Source organism: Myotis lucifugus, unplaced genomic scaffold, assembly GCF_000147115.1.
Source record: "Myotis lucifugus unplaced genomic scaffold, Myoluc2.0 scaffold_19, whole genome shotgun sequence".
NCBI lineage: Eukaryota > Metazoa > Chordata > Mammalia > Chiroptera > Vespertilionidae > Myotis > Myotis lucifugus.
Window position 1 is genome coordinate 3,293,141 of NW_005871067.1, and position 20,823 is coordinate 3,313,963.

General features: G+C 39.9%; 1 protein-coding gene and 1 pseudogene across 2 annotated transcripts in view; one reads left to right on the forward strand and one right to left on the reverse strand.

Moving 5' to 3' along the window:
- The window catches only part of PSPC1 (paraspeckle component 1), a 77,591-nt gene that overhangs the window by 7,549 nt on the left and 49,219 nt on the right, over positions 1-20,823 (forward strand). The window contains exons 1-4 of one of the 2 annotated variants that reach the window (XM_023751163.1): positions 2,993-3,479; positions 8,265-8,566; positions 16,793-16,888; positions 20,376-20,572. In XM_023751163.1, coding sequence (XP_023606931.1) covers positions 3,270-3,479; positions 8,265-8,566; positions 16,793-16,888; positions 20,376-20,572 — 805 coding nt within the window. In that variant the 5' untranslated portion in view covers positions 2,993-3,269. Of the gene's footprint in view, positions 1-2,992; positions 3,480-8,264; positions 8,567-16,792; positions 16,889-20,375; positions 20,573-20,823 lie in introns of those variants that run through there. The other variant, XM_006085482.3, reaches the window with a different exon arrangement.
- On the reverse strand, positions 3,492-4,469 carry LOC102442743 (annotated as a pseudogene).

Below are 20,823 nucleotides of genomic sequence, written 5' to 3' on the forward strand. Positions count from 1 at the left end.
AGTTACTATGTATTTAATATATCATATAAACTAACAATGCTGTGAAGTACATTTTAGGAATGGAGTCTTGAATTTAAATGCTGTCAGGTATAATTGAGAATGGGAAGGAACATAAGGAAATGTCACAGGATGGTGATAATGTTCTATATCTTGATAGGAGTTTGAATTAAACAGATGAATGTAATTACCTAAAATCACCAAATCAGCCCTAGCCCATTTGTCTCAGTGGATAGAGCGTTGGGGCAGACTGAAGGGTCCCAGGTTCACTTCCAGTCAAGAGCATGTACCTCCATTGCAAGAGGCAACCAACTGATGTGTTTCTCTCACATCGATATTTCTGTCTTCCCCTCTCTCTTACAATCTCTAAAAATAAATGGGAAAATATCCTCAGATAAGGATTTTTTTAAAAATCACCAAACCATACACTTAAGAGTTGTGCATTTTACTGTATGTAGATTTCAAATACCTTAAAAAATAATACTGGCCCAGACATGGTGACTCAGTGGTTGAGTGTCTACCTATGAACTAGGAGGCCACGGTTCAATTCCCGGTCAGGGCACATGTACGGGCTGCAGCTAGATCCCCAATGTGAGGCATGGAGGAGGCAGCTGATCAATGACACTCTCTCTCCCTCTCCTTTCCCTTCCTCTCTGAAATCAATAAAGATATATTAGCCTGACCGGTTTGGCTCAGTGGATAGAGCGTTGGCCTGCGGACTGAAGGGTCCCGGGTTCGATTCCAGTCAAGGGCATGTACCTTGGTTGCGGGCACATACCCAGTGGGGAGTGTGCAAGAGGCAGCTGATCGATGTTTCTCTCTCATCGATGTTTCTAATCTCTATCCCTCTCCCTTCCTCTCTGTAAAAAATCAATAAAATATATTAAAAAAAAAGATATATTAAAAAATTTTATTGATTTTCCACAGAGGAGGGGCGAGGGACAGAGAGCTAGAAACGTCGATGAGAGAGAAACATCGATCAGCTGCCTCCTGCACACCTCCTACTGGGGATGTGCCCGCAACCAAGGTATATGCCCTTGACCAGAATCGAACCTGGGACCCTTCACTCCACAGGCTGACGCTCTATCCACTGAGCCAAACCGGTTAGGGCCAGCAGTGGTTCTCAATGGGGTAGTTTTGCTTCCCAGGGGCCATTTGACAGTGTCTAGAAGCATTTTGTTTGTTAAAACTGCAGGTTGGTTCTGCTGACTTAAACATCCCATAATGCATGGGACAGCCCCTACCCCCAACAAAAATTATATTGCCCATAATGTTAGTGGTCTGAGGTTAAAAATCCCTCATGTAGCCCTCGCCAGAGTGGCTCATTTGGTTGAGCATTGTCCCATGCACCAAGAGGTAGCTGGTTCTATTCCTGGTCAAGGCACATGCACAGGTTGCAGGCTTGATCCCCAGTAGGGGGTGTGCAGGAGGCAGCCTGTCAGTTTTTCTCTCCCTTTCTCTTCCCCTCTCTCTCTCAAATCAATAAAAACATACTTAAAACAAAACACACAGAAAACCCCTGATGTGGAGCTATTTAAAATCATGAACAACATAAACTTTAAAAAAAGAGTGATGCCATTGAAAATTCTGACCGCATAAACATTTTCTTTGGGCCAAGAAGTATAAAAAATTGAACTCATTGCCAACAGTGAAGAATTACTTGATTTAACAAAAATAGAGATTCCACACTTCCCTTAAAACAAAAACAAAACACCCACACCAAGTCATGGCTCGAGGAGTCAGTGGTTAGAGCTTTGGCCCGAACACTGAAGGGTCTTTAGATCAATTAACAGTCAAGTGCATGAAGCTGGGTTGCAGATTCGATCCCCAGCTCTAGTCAGGGTGCTTGCGAGAGGCACCCAATTGATGTGTCTCTCTCACATCCATGTTTCTCCCCCCACCTTTAAAAATCAATAGGAAAAATATCCTCAGGGAATGATTAACAACAAAAGAAAGACATTGTGAAATTTATCTGACTGAATCTGAAGAGGTGAGAAGCACTCTTTAATTTTACAAAGGCCTCACCATGTTCTCTTATCCTCCTGCCCCCAAATATCTATACAGGCAGTCCTCTGGTTACGTTGGAGATACGTTCGAACAGTGCGACGTAACTCAATTTTCGCTGTAAGTTGGAACCCACCTACATAAGCACCTACGTCACTCACATGGAGCACACACAGTAGTAATGAAGTGAAACAGTAAAAAAAAATTTAAGAGAAAGATAACAATTCCTGACCTTTACTTGTGGTAAATAAATAATAAAAAGCATAAAGCACATATGTACATACGTTGAAATGATGGAACTTTTTTTTTTATAAATACTGTAAATGGGAGATGGCGACGTAACCATGAAATGACGTATGTCGAGTCCGAGGTAACCCGAGGACTGCCTGTATATATAAAAGCCAAGCGACCGGAACAGCGGAATGACCAGAACGACTGGTTGCTATGATATGCACTGCGACGGCCAACCAGCTTTATGGGGGCCCTGATCAGCCCCCCCCAACCGCCTGCTGCCCCTCTCCCCTGGCTGGTCCAGCCCCAATCAGCCCCCCCTACTCCAATTGGGGGCGGGGCTAACTGGCCAACCTCCCACGGTCCCCCCCCCCCCCCCCCAGCCCCGATCAGCCCCCATCACGGTGCTGGCCAGCCGGACTCCACTCCTGCATGAATTCGTGCCCTAGGCCTCTAGTTTATTATGAAAGATTTGAGACAGAAATGAATATGCATGCACCCATCACCTAGATCCCATACTTTAATTTAAAAATACTTTATTGCTTAAAAAAAGAAAATGCTATTGAAAAAATGGCAAACAGTTAAATGTTTTGGTATATGTTATGTTTATGTTAAATATTTTTATTTTTCTACTATTGTTTTTTTTTAATTTTAATATATTTTATTGATATTTTACAGAGAGGAAGGGAGAGAGATAGAGAGTTAGAAACATCGATGAGAGAGAAACATCGATCAGCTGTCTCCTACACATCTCCTACTGGGGATGTGCCCGCAACCAAGGTTCATGCCCTTGACTGGAATCGAACCTGGGACCTTTCAGTCCGCAGACCGACGCTCTATCCACTGAGCCAAACCAGTTTCGGCAGAGCTCGCCTTCTTGTCGAGATTCTGGAAGCGCTCGAGGGCTGTCAAGCCGAGCTGAGAGTTTTGTTTCGGCTCGTCCAGCCGCCCACCGAAGCTCAGCATCCCCGCAGCGCCGTCCTAGGTAAAAAGCACCGGAAAGCAGTCAGCCCGCAGCCACCAGACTGTTTTCTGTGATGAAAGTCACGGCCAGCAGTGGCAGCGTTTCAGAGGCCAGAGTTGTGACTGCCATCTTCTTGTCAGCATCAGCCAGGCACACCGTGCTGTCATGGCTGACCCAGGCCACGCGTCTGCCACTGGCTGAAAAGCAGACACCGTACACCCATCCGCAGTTACTGCTGGACTCGCACATCAGCTCCCCGAAAGGCATCTTGGAGCCCCATGGGGTGGGTGCTGTTCGCTCCTCCACTTCCTTTATGTAGGCTGAGAATATCCGGCACTTGAAGTTGCAGGAGCCTGCGGCCAGGAGCACGTTGTTGGGGTGCCAGTCCATGCTGAGGATGGTGGAGCGAATGGGCTTCTTGATGTGCTTGCACACCCACAGTCATTTTCCTGTTCGAAATAGCAGATGGAGATGACACAGGAGCCGCTGCCCACAGCGAACTTGTTTTCATTGGGGGCCCAGCACACACAGCGAGCAGCCCGGTTGATCCGCAGAATGACAAGGGTGGGCTTCCACGTGCAGCCCTTCAGTGTCCACACATACGCATTGCGGTCTGTGCCGCAGGTCACAATGCGGTTACTCTCAGGGGCCCAGTCAATGCCTGTCACCTGCCCGTTGTGCTCCTTGAGCTCTTGCACCTTGACCCACTTGGCTCTACTCTTCTCATAGATGTGCACCTCATGGTTGTTGGGGCAGATGGCAATCTGTGTGCGGTCCTTGTTCCAGGCGTGGCAGCTGATGGGCTCCATCAGGAAGCTGTGGTAGGCCATGGCTTCTCAGCTCCTCCGGGCTCCTGGCCTCGGACTCTGGGCAGTCGACATGCTGAACCGGCTCTGGGACCTGCCGCCACTTACTTCCTCATGGGCGGCGGCTAAATATTTTTATTGATTCATTGATAGAAAGGGAGAGGAAGAGAGAGAAACATCAGTCTGCTGTCTCCTGCATGCCCTCTACTGGGGATTGAGCTCTTAACCTGGGCATGTGCCCTGTCTGGGAATTGAACCTGGGACCTCTTGGTCCATGGGACGATGCTCAATCCACTGAGCCACACTAGTCAGGCTGTATGTTATTTCACATACCTGGTTCATTTCTTTTTATTCATCAGTCCATGACTCTGAAATGCTAAAGTCCAGTTTTTTGTTTTTTTTTAATATATCTTTTTTTTAATATATTTTATTGATTTTTTACAGAGAGGAAGGGAGAGGGATAGAGAATAAGAAACATCGATGAGAGAGAAACATCGATCAGCTGCCTCTTGCACACTCCCCACTGGGTATGTGCCCGCAACCAAGGCACATGCCCTTGACTGGAATCGAACCCGGGACCCTTCAGTCCGCAGGCCAACGCTCTATCCACTGAGCCAAACCGGTCAGGCTAATATATCTTTATTTGATTTCAGAGAGGAAGGGAAAGGAGAGGAGAGAGAGTGTCATGATCAGCTGCCTCTCCATGCCTCACAATGGGGATCTAGCTGCAGCCCGTACATGTGCCCTGACCGGGAATTGAACCGTGGCCTCCTAGTTCATAGGTAGACACTCAACCACTGAGTCACCATGTCTGGGCCAGTATTATTTTTTAAGGTATTTGAAATCTACATACAGTAAAATGCACAACTCTTAAGTGTATGGTTTGGTGATTTTTAAAAAAATCCTTATCTGAGGATATTTTCCCATTTATTTTTAGAGATTGTAAGAGAGAGGGGAAGACAGAAATATCGATGTGAGAGAAACACATCAGTTGGTTGCCTCTTGCAATGGAGGTACATGCTCTTGACTGGAAGTGAACCTGGGACCCTTCAGTCTGCCCCAACGCTCTATCCACTGAGACAAATGGGCTAGGGCTGATTTGGTGATTTTAGGTAATTACATTCATCTGTTTAATTCAAACTCCTATCAAGATATAGAACATTATCACCATCCTGTGACATTTCCTTATGTTCCTTCCCATTCTCAATTATACCTGACAGCATTTAAATTCAAGACTCCATTCCTAAAATGTACTTCACAGCATTGTTAGTTTATATGATATATTAAATACATAGTAACTATCCCTAGTTAGATACTCATTAAATATTTGCTAGTACTACTTCTATTAAGAGTAAAAAAGAAAGTGTCCATTTTGAATATCTGTAAAAATGTTGGATTCATTTGTCTTTGTAATATTAGCTTTGTAGATAGATTTTTGCATAAGTGTAGTACTTTGAAGCTGTTGTTAACATTTTAGGGATTGAATAAAGAGCTCTTATGACCTTCAAACTTTTTTTATAAGATAGTATATTTGTACTCTTACAAATGCACATAAATACTCTTTTACATCTCTCTGGAGAGTTCTCACAACACAAAGAAAAAGAACATACAGTGGGGCCTTGACTTACGGGTTTAATTCGTTCCGTGGTGGAGCAGTTACTCGTATGTCAAATCAACAGTGAATGAGTGAGACACGTGATGCTGGGCTGATGTTCTGGTGTTCACTGTGACGTTTGCTGCGCCAACTAGCGGTGGGGTATCTGAAGCTGGCTCGTAACCTGAATTTTAGCTCGCAACTCAAAGCAAAAAATCGGCTGAGAGACGGCTTGTATCTCGAAAAACTCGTTAGTCGGGACACTGGTAAGTCAAGGCCCCACTGTACGTGCATTATTAAGTTTACCAGTTTGTTGTTTATTGTTTTATATGCCTACATTCTATACTTTCTTTTCAAGAAGTATCTTTTGTGGTTTCTAGTTTATAAGTGCATGTGCACTTGCTTTTCTATGAAATGGAGAGAATTCTTATAACCCATGAATGTGTATGTGTGTGTGCTTCTTTCAGTATAATGCTGAGAAATGTGTAGCTCGTGAAAGTATTTCTGCAGAAGTGATTAACAATACCTGATAGTTTTCACAGATAATCTGTAACAGGGGTGGGCAAACTTTTTGACTCGAGGGCCACAATGGGTTCTTAAACTGGACCGGAGGGCCGGAACAAAAGCATGGATCGAGTGTTTGTGTGAACTAATATAAATTCAAAGTAAACATCATTACATAAAAGGGTACGGTCTTTTTTTTTTTTTAGTTTTATTCATTTCAAACGGGCTAGATCCGGCCCGCGGGCCGTAGTTTGCCCACGGCTGATCTATAATAATAAAAATGTAGTATGTTAATTAGACCTGACAGCCAAACGACCTTCCGGACATCATTCTGGACGAAGCCGAGGCAGCGGGGGCCGAGGCAGAGGTAGTTAGGGGCGATCAGGCAGACAGGCAGAGTTGTTAGGGGCGATCAGGCAGGCAGGCGAGCAGTTGGGGTGATCAGGCAGGCAGGGGGAGGGGTTGGGGTGATCAGGTATGCAGGTGAGTGGTTAGGGGTGATCAGGTAGGCAGGTGAGTGGTTAGGGGCAATCAGGCAGGCAGGTGAGTGATTGGGGGTGATCAGCCAGGCAGGCAGAGGAGTTAGGGGTGATCAGGTAGGCAGGCGAGTGGTTGGCTTCTTAGTCTATAATAATAAAAGCATAATATGCTAATTAGACCGGATGTCCTTCCAGACGAAGCTGGGGCTGCGAGGGAAGCCCAGTTCCCGGGGTGCCAGAGGGAAGCCGGTGCCAGCAGCCAGGGGAAGGAAGGCCTACTCTTGCACGAATTTTGTGCATCAGGCCTCTAGTATAACAGAAAAATGGAAATAGAAAGGAAAGGCGATTTGTCTGACATTGGAGAGGTAGATGTTTTATTAAGATATTGATAAATAGCCGAAACCGGTTTGGCTCAGTGGATGGAGCGTCGGCCTGCGGACTGAGGGGTCCCAGGTTCGATTCCAGTCCAGGGCATGTACCTGGGTTTCGGGCACATCCCCAGTGGGAGATGTGCGGGGGGCAGCTGGTCGATGTTTCTCTCTCATCGATGTTTCTAACTCTCTATCTCTCTCCCTTCCCCTCTGTAAAAAATCAATAAAATATATTTAAAAAAAAAAAGATATTGATAAATATTGCCCTGACTGGTGTGGCTCAGTTGATTGGGCTTCGTCCTACGCATGGAAAGTTTTCCGGTTTGATTCCTGGCCTGGGCACATGACTATGTTGGGGCTGGATACGTACCTGGTAGGGGACATGCAGGAGGCAGCCCATCAGTGTGTCTCACATTGATATTTCTCTCCTTTTCTTGTTCTCTAAAATATCAATGCAAAAAAAGATAAATATAAAAAATGCATGGACACTTTGGTGTTGTTTTTTAAAAAAATATATTTTATTGATTTTTTACAGAGAGGAAGGGAGAGGGATAGAGAGTTAGAAACATCGATGAGAGAGAAACATCGATCAGTTGCCTCCTGCACACTCCCCACTGGGGATGTGCCCGCAACCAAGGTACATGCCCTTGAACAGAATCGAACCTGGGACCCTTGAGTCTGCAGGCCAGTGCTCTATCCACTGAGCCAAACCAATTAGGGCTGAACACTTTGTTTTTACAGTAGTTTTTAGTAATAGTAATTGGTACTTGGTCTTGAATAGTAATTATGTACAGTATTTCTTTTAATATGTAGGAGATTTTAAAATATATTGCTTGGAATAATTAGTAGTGTGTAATTTTTTATGAGCAGATAACCTTTAAGTGATGGCTTTTAATAGGACATTGGGCTTGGGGTTTTCTAGAACATTTAAAATTACTTACTTTTTATATGTTTTTATTGATTTCAGAGAGGAAAGGAGAGAGAGAGATATAGAAATATCATGAGAATCATTGATTGACTCCCTCCTGCATGCCCCCTACAGGGGATCGAGCCAGCAACCTGGGCATGTTCCCTGAATGGGAATTGAAATGTGACCTCTTGGTTCTTAGGTCTGACATTAAGTGGTCGGGCTAAAATTAATTAACTTTGAAAATTAACTTTAATTAATTTTGTGCTACCAAAATTGAAAGACAGAAATAAAGTGGTTCTATCAGTCATTTCCTAAAGCTACCGAGCGAGTCTCCCTAGAAACAAACCACTATTTTAAATTTTTTGTGTTGATATCATTAAAAAGTGATTTTTCCTCCTAAAAAGGAATCCAGAACACTGGCTGAAATTGCAAAAGCAGAGCTGGATGGCACCATTTTGAAGAGCAGACCTCTCCGAATTCGTTTTGCTACACATGGAGCAGCCCTGACTGTCAAGAACCTTTCTCCAGTTGTTTCCAATGAGCTTCTAGAGCAAGCATTTTCCCAGTTTGGTCCGGTAGAGAAAGCGGTTGTGGTTGTGGATGATCGTGGTAGAGCTACTGGAAAAGGTTTTGTAGAATTTGCAGCGAAACCTCCTGCACGAAAGGCTCTGGAAAGATGTGGTGATGGGGCATTCTTGCTAACAACGTAAGTTTTAAATATCTTGTTTTACATATGGGTTTCTTTCTGTCCTGGATTTCTGTTTCCTTATAGTTCATACTGTCTTGGCATATGGTCAGTAGGTATTGAGTAAATACTCAGTGAAGATTAATAAGGAATTTTTCTGTACCTCTAGGAATTGGGGTCATATTTTCATCTAACTTCAGTATATGGATTCATACTTGAATCTTAGGAATGTTTCAGATTATGATTTTCATTTAACTTTCTGAACATCTATTATATGCAAAGCAAAATTTTATAGTGAAGATAATTTGGGTTAAGTTTCAAACCAATACAATAAAGCAGATATGGTGATAAAGCAAGTCACATGAATTTTTTGGTTTCCCAGTGCATGTAAAAGTTATGTTTATACTATATTGTAGTCTATTAAGTGTGCAATAGCATTATGTCTAAAGTACATATTTTAATTTAAAAATACTTTATTGCTTAAAAAAAGAAAATGCTATTGAAAAAATGGCAATGATGGTAGACTGCTGGACACAGGGTTGCCCCCAAACTTCAAATTATAAAAACACACAATATCTGTGAAGTGCAATAAAACAAGGTATGTCTCTATATTTAAATAATGAATGAAAGTATGACATATTCATCAACTTTATTGGGGTATAATTAACATACATCAAAATGCACTCAATTTTAAATCAATGAGTTTTAACAAATCATATATATTTACACAATGTACCATTACAAGATAAAAGAATATTTCCATCATCCAACAAAAGTTCCTTTGTGTCCTTTTGCATTTATTCCCCACTCCTTATCCCTGTCCTACCCAACTATTGATCTTTCTGTTACTATAAATCAGTTTTGCCTTTTTTAATATTTCATAAAAATGAAATCATATAGTATGTACTCTTTTGTGTCTGATTTATTTTGCTTAGCATAATGTTTACGAGATTGCATTCTTGTTGTTGTATTCGTATTTTGTTCTTTTTCATGGCTGAGTTGTATTCCATCGTATGGTTATAACCACAGTTTGTCCAGTGACCTAAGGGTGGACATTCAAATTTCTTCCAAATTTTGACTATTATCAATAAAGCTATGATGAGCATTTGTGTATAAGACTTGTGAACATTATGTTCTCATGTGGCTTGGGTAATATTTAAGAGTTAATGGCTGTATATTCACCTTTGTAAGAAACTGCCAAACCCTTCCAAATGGTTATATCATTTAAATTTCCCACCAGCATTGAATGGGAAAGTTCTAGTTGCTCCATATCTGTATCAACAATTCATAGTATCTCTGTTTTTTAGATATTCTGAGTGTAGGTGTGTCTCATTGTGGTTTAAATTTTATATTCCTAATGATTAATGATGAGTATCTTTCATGTCCTCTTACTCTTTTCATATCTTTGGTGAAGCTTTTTTTTTAATTGGGTGGTTTGTCTTATCGCATTAACCAATTTGGATACAGGTGTGTATTATGACTATTTCTCCCAGTCTGTGGGTTTTTAATTTTCTTCATAGTGTTCAAGAGCAGAAATTTTTATATTTTTTGAAGTCTAATTTATCAAATATATTCTTTTATGGTTTGTTTGTGCTTTTTGTAATGTTGTATGAAATCATTGCCTTTCCTAAGGTAGGTAATAAAGCATCTCTCGTGTTTTCTTGATAGATTTTATAGCTTTTTTTACTTATACCTGTGATCCATTTGGAGTATGATATAAGGTAACAATTCATTTTTTTTCATATAGATACCCATTTGTTCCAACACCATTAATTGTAAAGAGTATTTCTTCTTTTTTACCTTTTACCTCTATCAAAAGTCTGGAAAAGAAAACCTGCACTCTTTTCTCTTTCCTTGACCTGTACTGTACTTTCTTTAGCCTAAGCTTTGAAATCGGGTAGCATCATCCAACTTTATTGTTTTTCAAATTTTTTCTGGTTATCATTTTTTCTTTTTATAACCTTACTGTGTTTTAAAATCAGTTTGTCAATTAAACATCCTACTGGGCCCTTTTTTTCTTACCCAAAGAGTGAGGATATTTTTTCCATTGCTTTTAGACAGAGTGAAAGGGAAGGAGGAGAAAGAGAGAGAGAGAGAGACAGAGACATTCATGTGACATCTATTGGTTGCCTCCCACAAGCACTCCAGGGAGGGGCGGGGGGATTGGACCTCCAATACTCCCATATGCAGGCTGACACTAACCACTGAACTAGGGCAGCCAGGGCTCTCCTGGGCTTTTGATTATAATTACATTGAGTCTACAGCTCATTTGGGGAAAACTGACATTTTCACAGTATTGACATTTTCTAATCCATGAATATGGTATATCTCTCCATTTACTTAAAATTAATTTTATGTAATTAAAAAGGTCATTATACCTGTTGCTAAATTAACATGCCTTTCAGTTTGCCATTGAAGTTCTTTTTTTTTTAATTTCTAGAAAAATGATCTTATATATAATAATATTACATGCAATAAACATTAATATTTCAAGAATAAAAGGATTTTAAGTATAATAATATTACCAGAACTATACTAACATAGTATGATATCACAAAAATTGCAGGAAATATTAAAAATCTGCAAATAACAGGATTAATTCTATTCTAGGATATTTTTCCCCCCTCTGGCTCTATTTTTGTTCATCAGTTTATGTTGTCCATTATATTCCACAAATGAGTGAGATCATATGATATTTATCTTTCTCCGACTGGCTTATTTCACTTAGCATGATGCTTTTAAAGTCTATTTTTTTTTGGATATGAGTATTGCTACTCCAATTTTTTTAAAAAAAAATATATTTTATTGATTTTTTACAGAGAGGAAGGGAGAGGGATAGAGAGTTAGAAACATCGATCAGCTGCCTCCTGCACACCCGCTACTGGGGATGTGCCCACAACCAAGGTACATGGCCTTGACCAGAATCGAACCTGGGACCCTTGAGTCACCAGGCTGACGCTCTATCCACTGAGCCAAACCGGTTAGAGCTCCAGTTTTTTTTTCTTTTCCATTTGCATGGAAAATTTTTTCCATCCCTTCACTTGCATCCTGTGTGTGTCTTTTGTTTTGAGGTGGGTCTCTTGTAGACAGCATATAGTTTGGCCTTGTTTTTGTATCCATTCAGCTACCCTACATCTTTTGATTGGAGCATTTAATCCATTTACATTTAGGGTTATTATTGAGAGGTACTTATTTGTAGCCATTTTAATTTTGTATGGCTAGGTAAATATATAGGTATATATTTATACCTATTTTAATGTATTTTATTGGTTTCAAAGAGGAAGGGGGAGAGAGAAACATCAATGATGAGAGAGAATCATTGATCTGTTGCCTCCTGTACACCCTGTACTGGGGATCCAGCCCTCAACCCAGGCATGTACCCTTGACCAGAATCGAACCTGGGACCCTTCAGTTCGCAGGTTGACACTCTATCCACTGAGCCAGACAAGGGTGTAGGAATTGGTAAATATTTAACAAGTTCTTACAGGTAGCTTTTAGAATAATTGAAAAATAGTTTTAATGGAATGGGCAAGGTATTGAATATTTTATTATCTGTTAGATATTTCATAATCGTGATCTCTTAGATTTCCATAACAACACTGGCTATTATTTGTCCCATGTTTCCGGTGAGAAAATTAGGCCAGAGATGTTAAGTAATTTGCTTAAGAAGATTGCTCAGCTAATAAGTGGTGAAGTTTAGTCTGATGCTAATATTTTTTTTTTTATAAATTGAAAAAAAAATGTTTTTATTGATTTCAGAGAGAGGAAGGAAGAGGGAGAGATAGAAACATCTATGAGAGAACCATTGATTGGCTGCCTCCTGCATGCCCTCTGATGTGGATTGAGCTTGCAACCCAAGCATATGTCCTCACTGGGAATCTAACCTTGACTTCCTGGTTCATAGGTCAGCACTCAACCACTGGGCTCTACCGGTGCAAATTCTTGCCTTTAAAACAATTTATTTTTATTGATTTCAGAGAGGAAGGGAGATAGAGAGATAGAAACAAAAATGATGAGAATCACTGATTGGCTGCCTCCTGCATGGCCCCCACTGTGGGGGAATCGAGTCTGCAACCTGGGCACCTGCCCCTGGCCGCAATGGAACTTGGGACCCTTTAGTCCTCAGGCGGATGCTTATCCACTGAGCCAAACTGGCGAGGGCAAATTCTTGCTTTTTATATTGTGCTACAAGTGGAGTTGTTTATTCTTCCTGTGACTCCATGCTCAGGAACTTTGTTGTTAGTTAAACCTTCTCATGGAATTCAGGATGCTGTTTTCTCGGCTGCTAGATTAGTGGGTCTCAGTTAAAATGTCACTTCATGGAGAGGATTTCCTGACTGCCTTATCTAAAGTGTGTTCCCTCTGTTATTCTTTCTAATAGCTCTTAAAATGATTATTTTGCTTACAATCTTTTATCTCTTAGAAGACTTTAGGGATTATTTTGTTTACCCTTATATTCCTGGCCCCAAGTACAGTCTTGGTACTTACTAGGTAATGAATTATTTATTGATGAACTGACTGAATCTCAGACATCTGAGTTAAATCAAGTGATTTGCTTATTAAATGTAGACATATTGTGTAATCAAAATTTCTCTTAAATTTCTTTAAATTGTCTTAAAATGCTGTATATTACAAATGGTTTATGTATTTATACAGTATATATAATTAACATATGCAAAAGTATGTACTTATGCTCTTTTGAAATTACAAGAGGCAGAAAAATGGGGAGGGGGAGGAAGGAAAATTAAACACCTTTATTTCTGATAATAAGGGTGTATCCACATTGTTAAACATTAGAATCTCACCTAGACCATTAGAGATGCTCATGCCTAGAATTGCACAGGAATGATTAGGTGCTCAATAGTTAAATTTTTCTCTTTCTAGCTTTTTAAATTTTTGAAATGATTATTGCAGGTTAAATTAAATGAAAATTCCAGAGAGGGGAACAAAAATAGGTTTACAGTTGATTGTATAGAAAATAATTAAATAATAATGCAAGTGTAGACTTAATTTTGCCCCACCCTGTATAATGGTCTATTTTTACCATTTTCCAGCTGATAATTAAAAACAATGTTTGGCTCAGAGTTGTTGGACTGCAGATTGAAGGATTTCAGGTTTGATTCAGGTCAAGGTCACATGCCCGTCTAGCAGGCTCGATCCCCAGTAGGAGGCGTGCAGGGGGCAGTCGATTAATGATTCTCATCATTGATGTTTCTATCTCTCCCTCTCCTTTCCTCACTGAAATTAAAAAAATAAAATAAATTAAAAATATATATATATAAATAATAATGTTGGTGTTGCTTCCCTAAAAGCAGAAAAATGTGACTCTGCCCTGGTGGCTTAGCTGATTAGAGTGTCGTCTTGTATACCAAAGGGTTGTGGGTTTGATTCCTGGTCAAGGGCACAGGTCTAGATTTTGGGTTCCATCACTGGTTGGAGGCAGTCAATAGATGCTTCTTCCCTGCTTTCTCTCAAAATCAATAAAAACATACCCTTAGGTGAGGACTAAAAAGAAAAATGCAAAAAAAATGTATCCATTTCAGTTTTGGTTAGGAGAAGAAATTTTCTCTTTAAAACAACCCTTTAATGGTATTGGCATTGACTAATTGTTAGCATCTGCCACATTCCCCCCCACCCACCCCATACTATATATACACTCAAATCTTGCTTGCAAATTCATTTGTTAATCAGCTACAGATTTCATACTATACCCCTGAATACAGTACTTGGTATGTGTCTCCTGAGAATATTCTCTCATAAAGCTACAATATCATTATCACACTGAGGAAATTTAACATTTATTCAGTATTGTTTTCTAACATATAGTCTATATTTGAAATTTCCCTACTGCATAGTAATATTCTTTGTAACTTTTTTCAATCTAGTAATCAAATTGAATTTAGTTGTCATTTTTCTTTATCTGTAATAGTTCTCCAAATGACAAAATGTCAGTGCCAGGACATTGGCACTTTAAAAGAAATTTTTTTTTCTAATTTTTATTTCTTAAAGTGGGGCAAAAGTAAGTTTACATCAAGCTTCTTAAGGTATTCCTTTCTCTTTTTAAAATTTATTTCAGAGAAGAAGGAAGAGGGAGAGAGAGAAAGAAACATCAATGATGAGAGAGAATCATTGATCGGCTGCCTTCTGCATGCCCCCACTGGGGATTGAGCCCGAAACCCAGGCATGTTCCCTGACAAGGGACCATGACCTCTTGGTTCATAGGTCGATGGTCAACCACTGAGCCATATCAGCCGGGTAGGACATTGGCATTTTTGAAGAGTTCAGGACAGTTTTTTTCAGAATGTGCTTCAGTTTGTTGTTTTCTTTTAAGCTTTAAGAGTTTATATTTACTCTTTTTTTGTTTTGTTTTATAGGAAGATTTCAAGACATTTTTAGACTTTCTCCTTTATATCACTAATTATTTTATTACCTTTGGGCTTTATTTATTTATTTATTTATTTATTTATCTATTTATTTATTTATGGTAAATCCAAGAACAAATTTTTTAAAAAATTGCTTTTTTAAAGATTTTTTAAAAATTGATTTTTAGAGGGAGAGGCAGGAGAGAGAGAAACATTGATATGAGAGAGAACCATCTATCGGCTGTCTTTGTATGCCCCCTATCAGGGATCCAAGCCCATATTGATGTAGCTCAAATCCTTCTTATGTGTCCTATTAATCTATTTGCTATATATTTGTCCCTTTCATTTTTTAAATTTTTTTTTTTTGAGAAAGAATTTATTACCTCTTCCTAATATACCAATTCTCCTTCAACTTCTAGGGCTTTCTTTTAACTCAGGAGAGACATTTGTGGCTAAGTATTTTTTTTTTTTTGTTAGTCCTCCTCCGAGGATATTTTTTTCATTGCTTTTTTAGAGAGAGAAGGAGGAAGGAAAGGAGGCAGGGACGGGGGGAGAGAGAAAGAGAAACAACGTGAGAAAGACACATCTATTGGTTGCCTCCCTCAGGAGCCCCGACTGGAAACAGGGATTAAACCTGCAACCCAGGTATGTGCCCCTGACTGGGAATTGAACCCTCGACCCTTTGGTGCTGACGCTCTAACCATAGAGCAACACTGGCCAGGCAGGGCGTGCTGGATCTTTAAATCACTTTTAATTAGTAATTAAAGAAAGACAAACTTAAAAAAAATCTGTTATGTTGGTAAATATTTAAAAATGTGCAGTGAATGAAAGTGATGTCACATGAGCGTTTTTTAAAAAAAATATATTTTATTGATTTTTTTACAGAGAAGAAGGGAGAGGGATAGAGAGTTAGAAACATCGATGAAAGAGATTGATCAGCTGCCTCCTGCATGCCCCCCAGTGGGGATGTGCCCGCAACCAAGGTACATGCCCTTGACCGGAATCGAACCTAGGACCCTTGAGTCCACAGGCCGACGCTCTATCCACTGAGCCAAACCCGCTAGGAGTCTTTTTTTTTTTTTTTTTTTTTTAATCACTTGAGATATGCTTCCATTGATTTTAGAGATAGAGAACGGGAGAGGGAGAGAGAGAAACATCATTTAGTTTTCTTCTGTATGCATACCTGACCAGGGATTGAACCCACAATTTGGGTATGTGCCCTGACTAGGAATTGAACCTGTGACCCTCAATTGCATGGGACAACACTCCAACCAATTGAGTCTCACCAGCCAAGGCAAAAAATTTTTCAATTAGAGTTTACATTATTTTCTACTCTTTTTGATTTCCTCTCCCCCTTATCTTGCTCCTTGAATATGTTGTATCTTCTGACTCCCTCTCCTTCCCCTATGCCTGGCTGATACCTTTTAGGTCTCATTTTATGTTTTAGAAAGACTTTTCTAAAGAAGACTGGTTAAACACAGAGGTTATGAGAGGTAGGCAGAGATGGGAGTTTGAGCTCGTGGGAAATGGGAACATGATACCATATACATAAAACATGTATTAAGTACTCATTCCTATTCTTATCCTTCATACTTTCTAAAGGTTAACTATATGTTCATAAAGGTTCTTAGTGGGTTTACTTCTCTGTCATCTTAAATAGACTCTGTGCTCTAGAAACAAGCATTCATCTTTGTCTGACTCTGTTGTTCATCTGTGTCTGGTGCAGCAAATGGTAATTGATTTTTTGAGTATATATGCTAAGTTCTGAGAAATTTATCTTGAGAGACAGTTTCCAAGTATATATCTTGGAATTATAAAACATTGCTAAGCGAATGTTAATTTTAGACACTGTATTAATCCTTGTTAATGCTCTTTACCTGTCCAGGACCCCACGTCCTGTCATTGTGGAGCCAATGGAGCAGTTTGATGATGAAGATGGCTTGCCAGAGAAGCTAATGCAGAAAACTCAACAATATCATAAGTAAGATTGTGTAATAAAGATATTTTACATATGTGCCATCTAGGCTATTTATTACATCACATTTGTTTTCAAATATTGTTGGATTAGAAGCTATTCTCTTTAGTCATATAATCTGGTTATTAGAGTGGCCTAATAATTCCAGGTTTACATGGAATGCTAGTTTTCTTTGTATATGGGTAAAACATTAAGTTAATACTTAGAAAAGTCCCTACTTTTATAATGGTCTGTGATGGGTCGGTAGGAGGATATTGGCAGTGTTTATGTTAGAGAAACAATGAATTCTAGATTTATGAGAATATTTCTTTAATTAGTATACTTCAGGTATGTTGTTAGTTAAAGAGGAGACTTTTTTGGGAGGTAGAGTTGGGGCGGTCCCAGATAAATAACTTGGCACATTTGATCTCTTGTTAGAGATTTAAAAGAAAATTAGCTTATTGTTAAAATATTGTATATTATTTTGTCAGTTGCTTTTCACTCAGTATGATGCAACTTTTTAAAAAAATTTAAATATATTTTTATTGATTTCAGAGAAGAAGGGAGAGGGAGAGAGAGATAGAAACATCAGTGATGAGAGAGAATCATTGATTGGCTGCCTCTTGCACTCCCCACACTGAGGATCAAGCCTGTAACCCGGGCATGTACCCTCACTGGGAACCAAACGGTGATCTCCTGATTCATAGGTCAACATTCAACCATGGAGCCACAATGGCTGGGCTGATGCATATGTAAATTGCTATATAAATACATTTTTAAAAAAATATATTTTATTGATTTTTTACAGAGAGGAAAGGAGAGGGATAGAGAGTTGGAAACATTGATGAGAGAGAAACATCAATCAGCTGCCTCCTGCACACTTCCCACTGGGGATGTGCCTGCAACCAAGGTACATGCCCTTGACCGGAATTGAACCCGGGACCCTTCAGTCCGCAGGCCGACGCTCTATCTACTGAGCCAAACCGGTCAGGGCTGTATAAATACATTTTAACCAGTCAGTAGTTTATTATAATAAATAAAGCTGTAACATGAATTGAACAAATATTGGAATATCTTGGTGCCAGGCGCTGCAACTTTGCACTGTTACTGCTCTCATGCTGCTTACATTTCAGGTGGTGGAGATACATGATAAGTAATGAACCGAAGAATAGAAAATAAGAACATGAAAACACACATAAAAACACCCTGGCCAGTGTGGCTCAGTTGGTTGAGCTTCGTCCTGTGCACCGAAAGATTGCTAGTTCCATTCCTAATTAGGTGCCTATGAGAGGCAACCGATCGATGTTTCTCACATCGATATTTCTCTCTCCCTCTTTCTCTAAAATCAATTTAAAAAAACACACCAAAAAACCTGTAAAACCAAATAATGAACTAAACATTATAAAACATCTATTAAGTAGTGAGAGATACTATTTAATTTACTTTTTAAAATAAATCAGTATTATTATTTTAATAATTTTTTAAATTTATTTTTAGACAAAGAGGAAGTGAGAGGGATAGAGACATATAAACATCATTGATCAGCTCCCTACTGCATGCCCCCTACATGGCATTGAGCTTGCAATCATGCATGTGTCCTGATAGGAAATTGAACCATGACCTCCTCGTTTATGGGTTGATGCTCAACTATGGAGCAGCACCAGCTGGGCAGAAGTACTATTTAAAGAACTACTTAGAGCCTTGCCAATGTGGCAGCTGATCAATGATTCTCTCTCATCACTGTTGTTTCTATCTCTCTCTTCCTCTCCCTTTTTAAAATAAGTTGATTGATACTGCCAAATAGTTCGCCAATAATTTTATACCAATTTATACTTATTGATGTATATTTAAAAGTATTTTTCTTCATGATAATTGGGTGTTAGGATTTTAAGATTTAATAGTCTGTTCAAAATACTATTTTTTGCCTCTTATTTTAATTGGCATTTTTTGATTTTAGTGTAGTTGAATGTTTTTCATTTCACTTGATTCAAATGATATATAGTGCTTGCTATATGCCTAGTGATGAAGATGTATCAGAGAACAAAATAGACTAGAAATTCATGCTGTGAGGGGTGGTAAAATGGGTAACCAATAATATAAGTAAAACAAATATGGTGACAAAGACTGGGAAAAGTGGGTGCTAGGGAGCAGAGGAGTGTGGCTTTGTTTTTTTTTTCGTTTGTTTGTTTGTTAATCCTCACCAGAGGATACTTTTTCCATTGATTTTTAGAGAGCTTGAAGGCGGGGGTGGGGGGCGGGAGAGGGAGAGAGAGACATTGAAGTGAGAGAGACACATCTATTGGTTGCCTCCCACATGCGCCCTGTAGATTGAACCTGCAACCAAGGTTCGTGCCTGGGAATTAAACCTGGGACCCTTTGGTGGAATGACCAGTTGCCATGATGCGCAGTGATCACCAGGGGGCAGACACACAGCGCAGGAGCTGCCCCCAGCCCTCAGGCCCCAGGCCAGCCAAGGTGGATGCCAACGGGGGTCCCCCAATTACCCTGCTGGTCGCCCTGCCTGTTGCCTCCCACAGAGGGGCAAGCGGGCGGTGCCCGGCTGGCCAAGGTGGGTGCCAGCGGGGGCCCCCGATCGCCCCGCTGGTCACTCCACAGGTTGGCCCTGATCGCCAGCCAGGCCAGGCCTAGGGACCGTACCCATGCACGAATTTTGTGCACCCGGCCTCTAGTAAATAATAAATGTATGCATTGTGGTACAGCTGTTAACAGACATTTCATGTCTTTATTGAGTTCACAGAATAGCAAGGAAAACGAGTATTGAACAAATAACTACAATTGTAGTATGTTAGGTATTTATATTTTGGCCTAGCCAATTAGCCTGGCACATAAAATTTAGTAAGCTTGCCCTGACTGGTTTGGCTCAGTGGATACAGTATGGGCCTGAGGACTGAGGGGTCCCAGGTTCGATTCCGGTCAAGGGAATGTATCTTGGTTGCGGGCATGTCCCCAGTAGGGCATGTGCCGGAGGCAGCTGATTGATGTTTCTCTTTCATCGATGTTTCTAACTCTCTATCCCTCTCCCTTCGTCTATGAAAAATCAATAAAATATATTTAAAAAAAAATTTAGTAATCTATTACATGCTTTTACTACTATCCCTAAAAGTTACTACTTAAAAGGGGAAAATAAATTGATTCCAGACAATTAACTTAGGACATATTGGATTCATATGTTGCAGATTCATTATGTAAAATTGTTTGTTGAATGAATACTAGAAAGGCCTTAATGTAGGTGATTATTAGGGGAGTACAGGTTTAGTATCCTATTGCATAGCTTTGAATTCTGATTCCATTATTATTGCGGCATTCTTGGGCAGTTTCTCAAAATCAGGCTTTTTAAAATCTGCATCATAGTATTTCCACGAGGCAATTCAGGTAGAGTATTTTCCTGACAGTGCCGTGAATATTGTGAGTGCTCAGTAAATGATGCTCTTTTATTTTTAGCTGTTTTACCTTTTAAACATACACTTCTGTATGTTTTTAACTGTAAACGTAGGGAAAGAGAACAGCCACCACGTTTTGCTCAACCTGGGACATTTGAATTTGAGTATGCATCTAGATGGAAGGCTCTTGACGAAATGGAGAAGCAGCAGCGTGAGCAGGTCGACAGAAACATCAGAGAAGCCAAAGAGAAGCTGGAGGCAGAAATGGAAGCAGCCAGGCATGAGCACCAGTTGATGTTGATGAGACAAGGTAAGGTGGGTTCATGTAGATGGGTTTTTTTTTTCCTTAAGGCTTATTTGTAGTTCCCAGTAACGGCTATTACTATTTAAATTGCTACTTAGTTTAGAGACAGTTGGAACTCAACATATTAGAAACAACATTCTCCCTTTTCTGAGAGAATGTCCTTATAAAAAAATATATTTTTCCTACACAAGTAGTGTTGTTGGAGGTAATTAAGGCTGCTGTTAAATTTTGCTCGTAGAAAGTACATGATTCTGCTG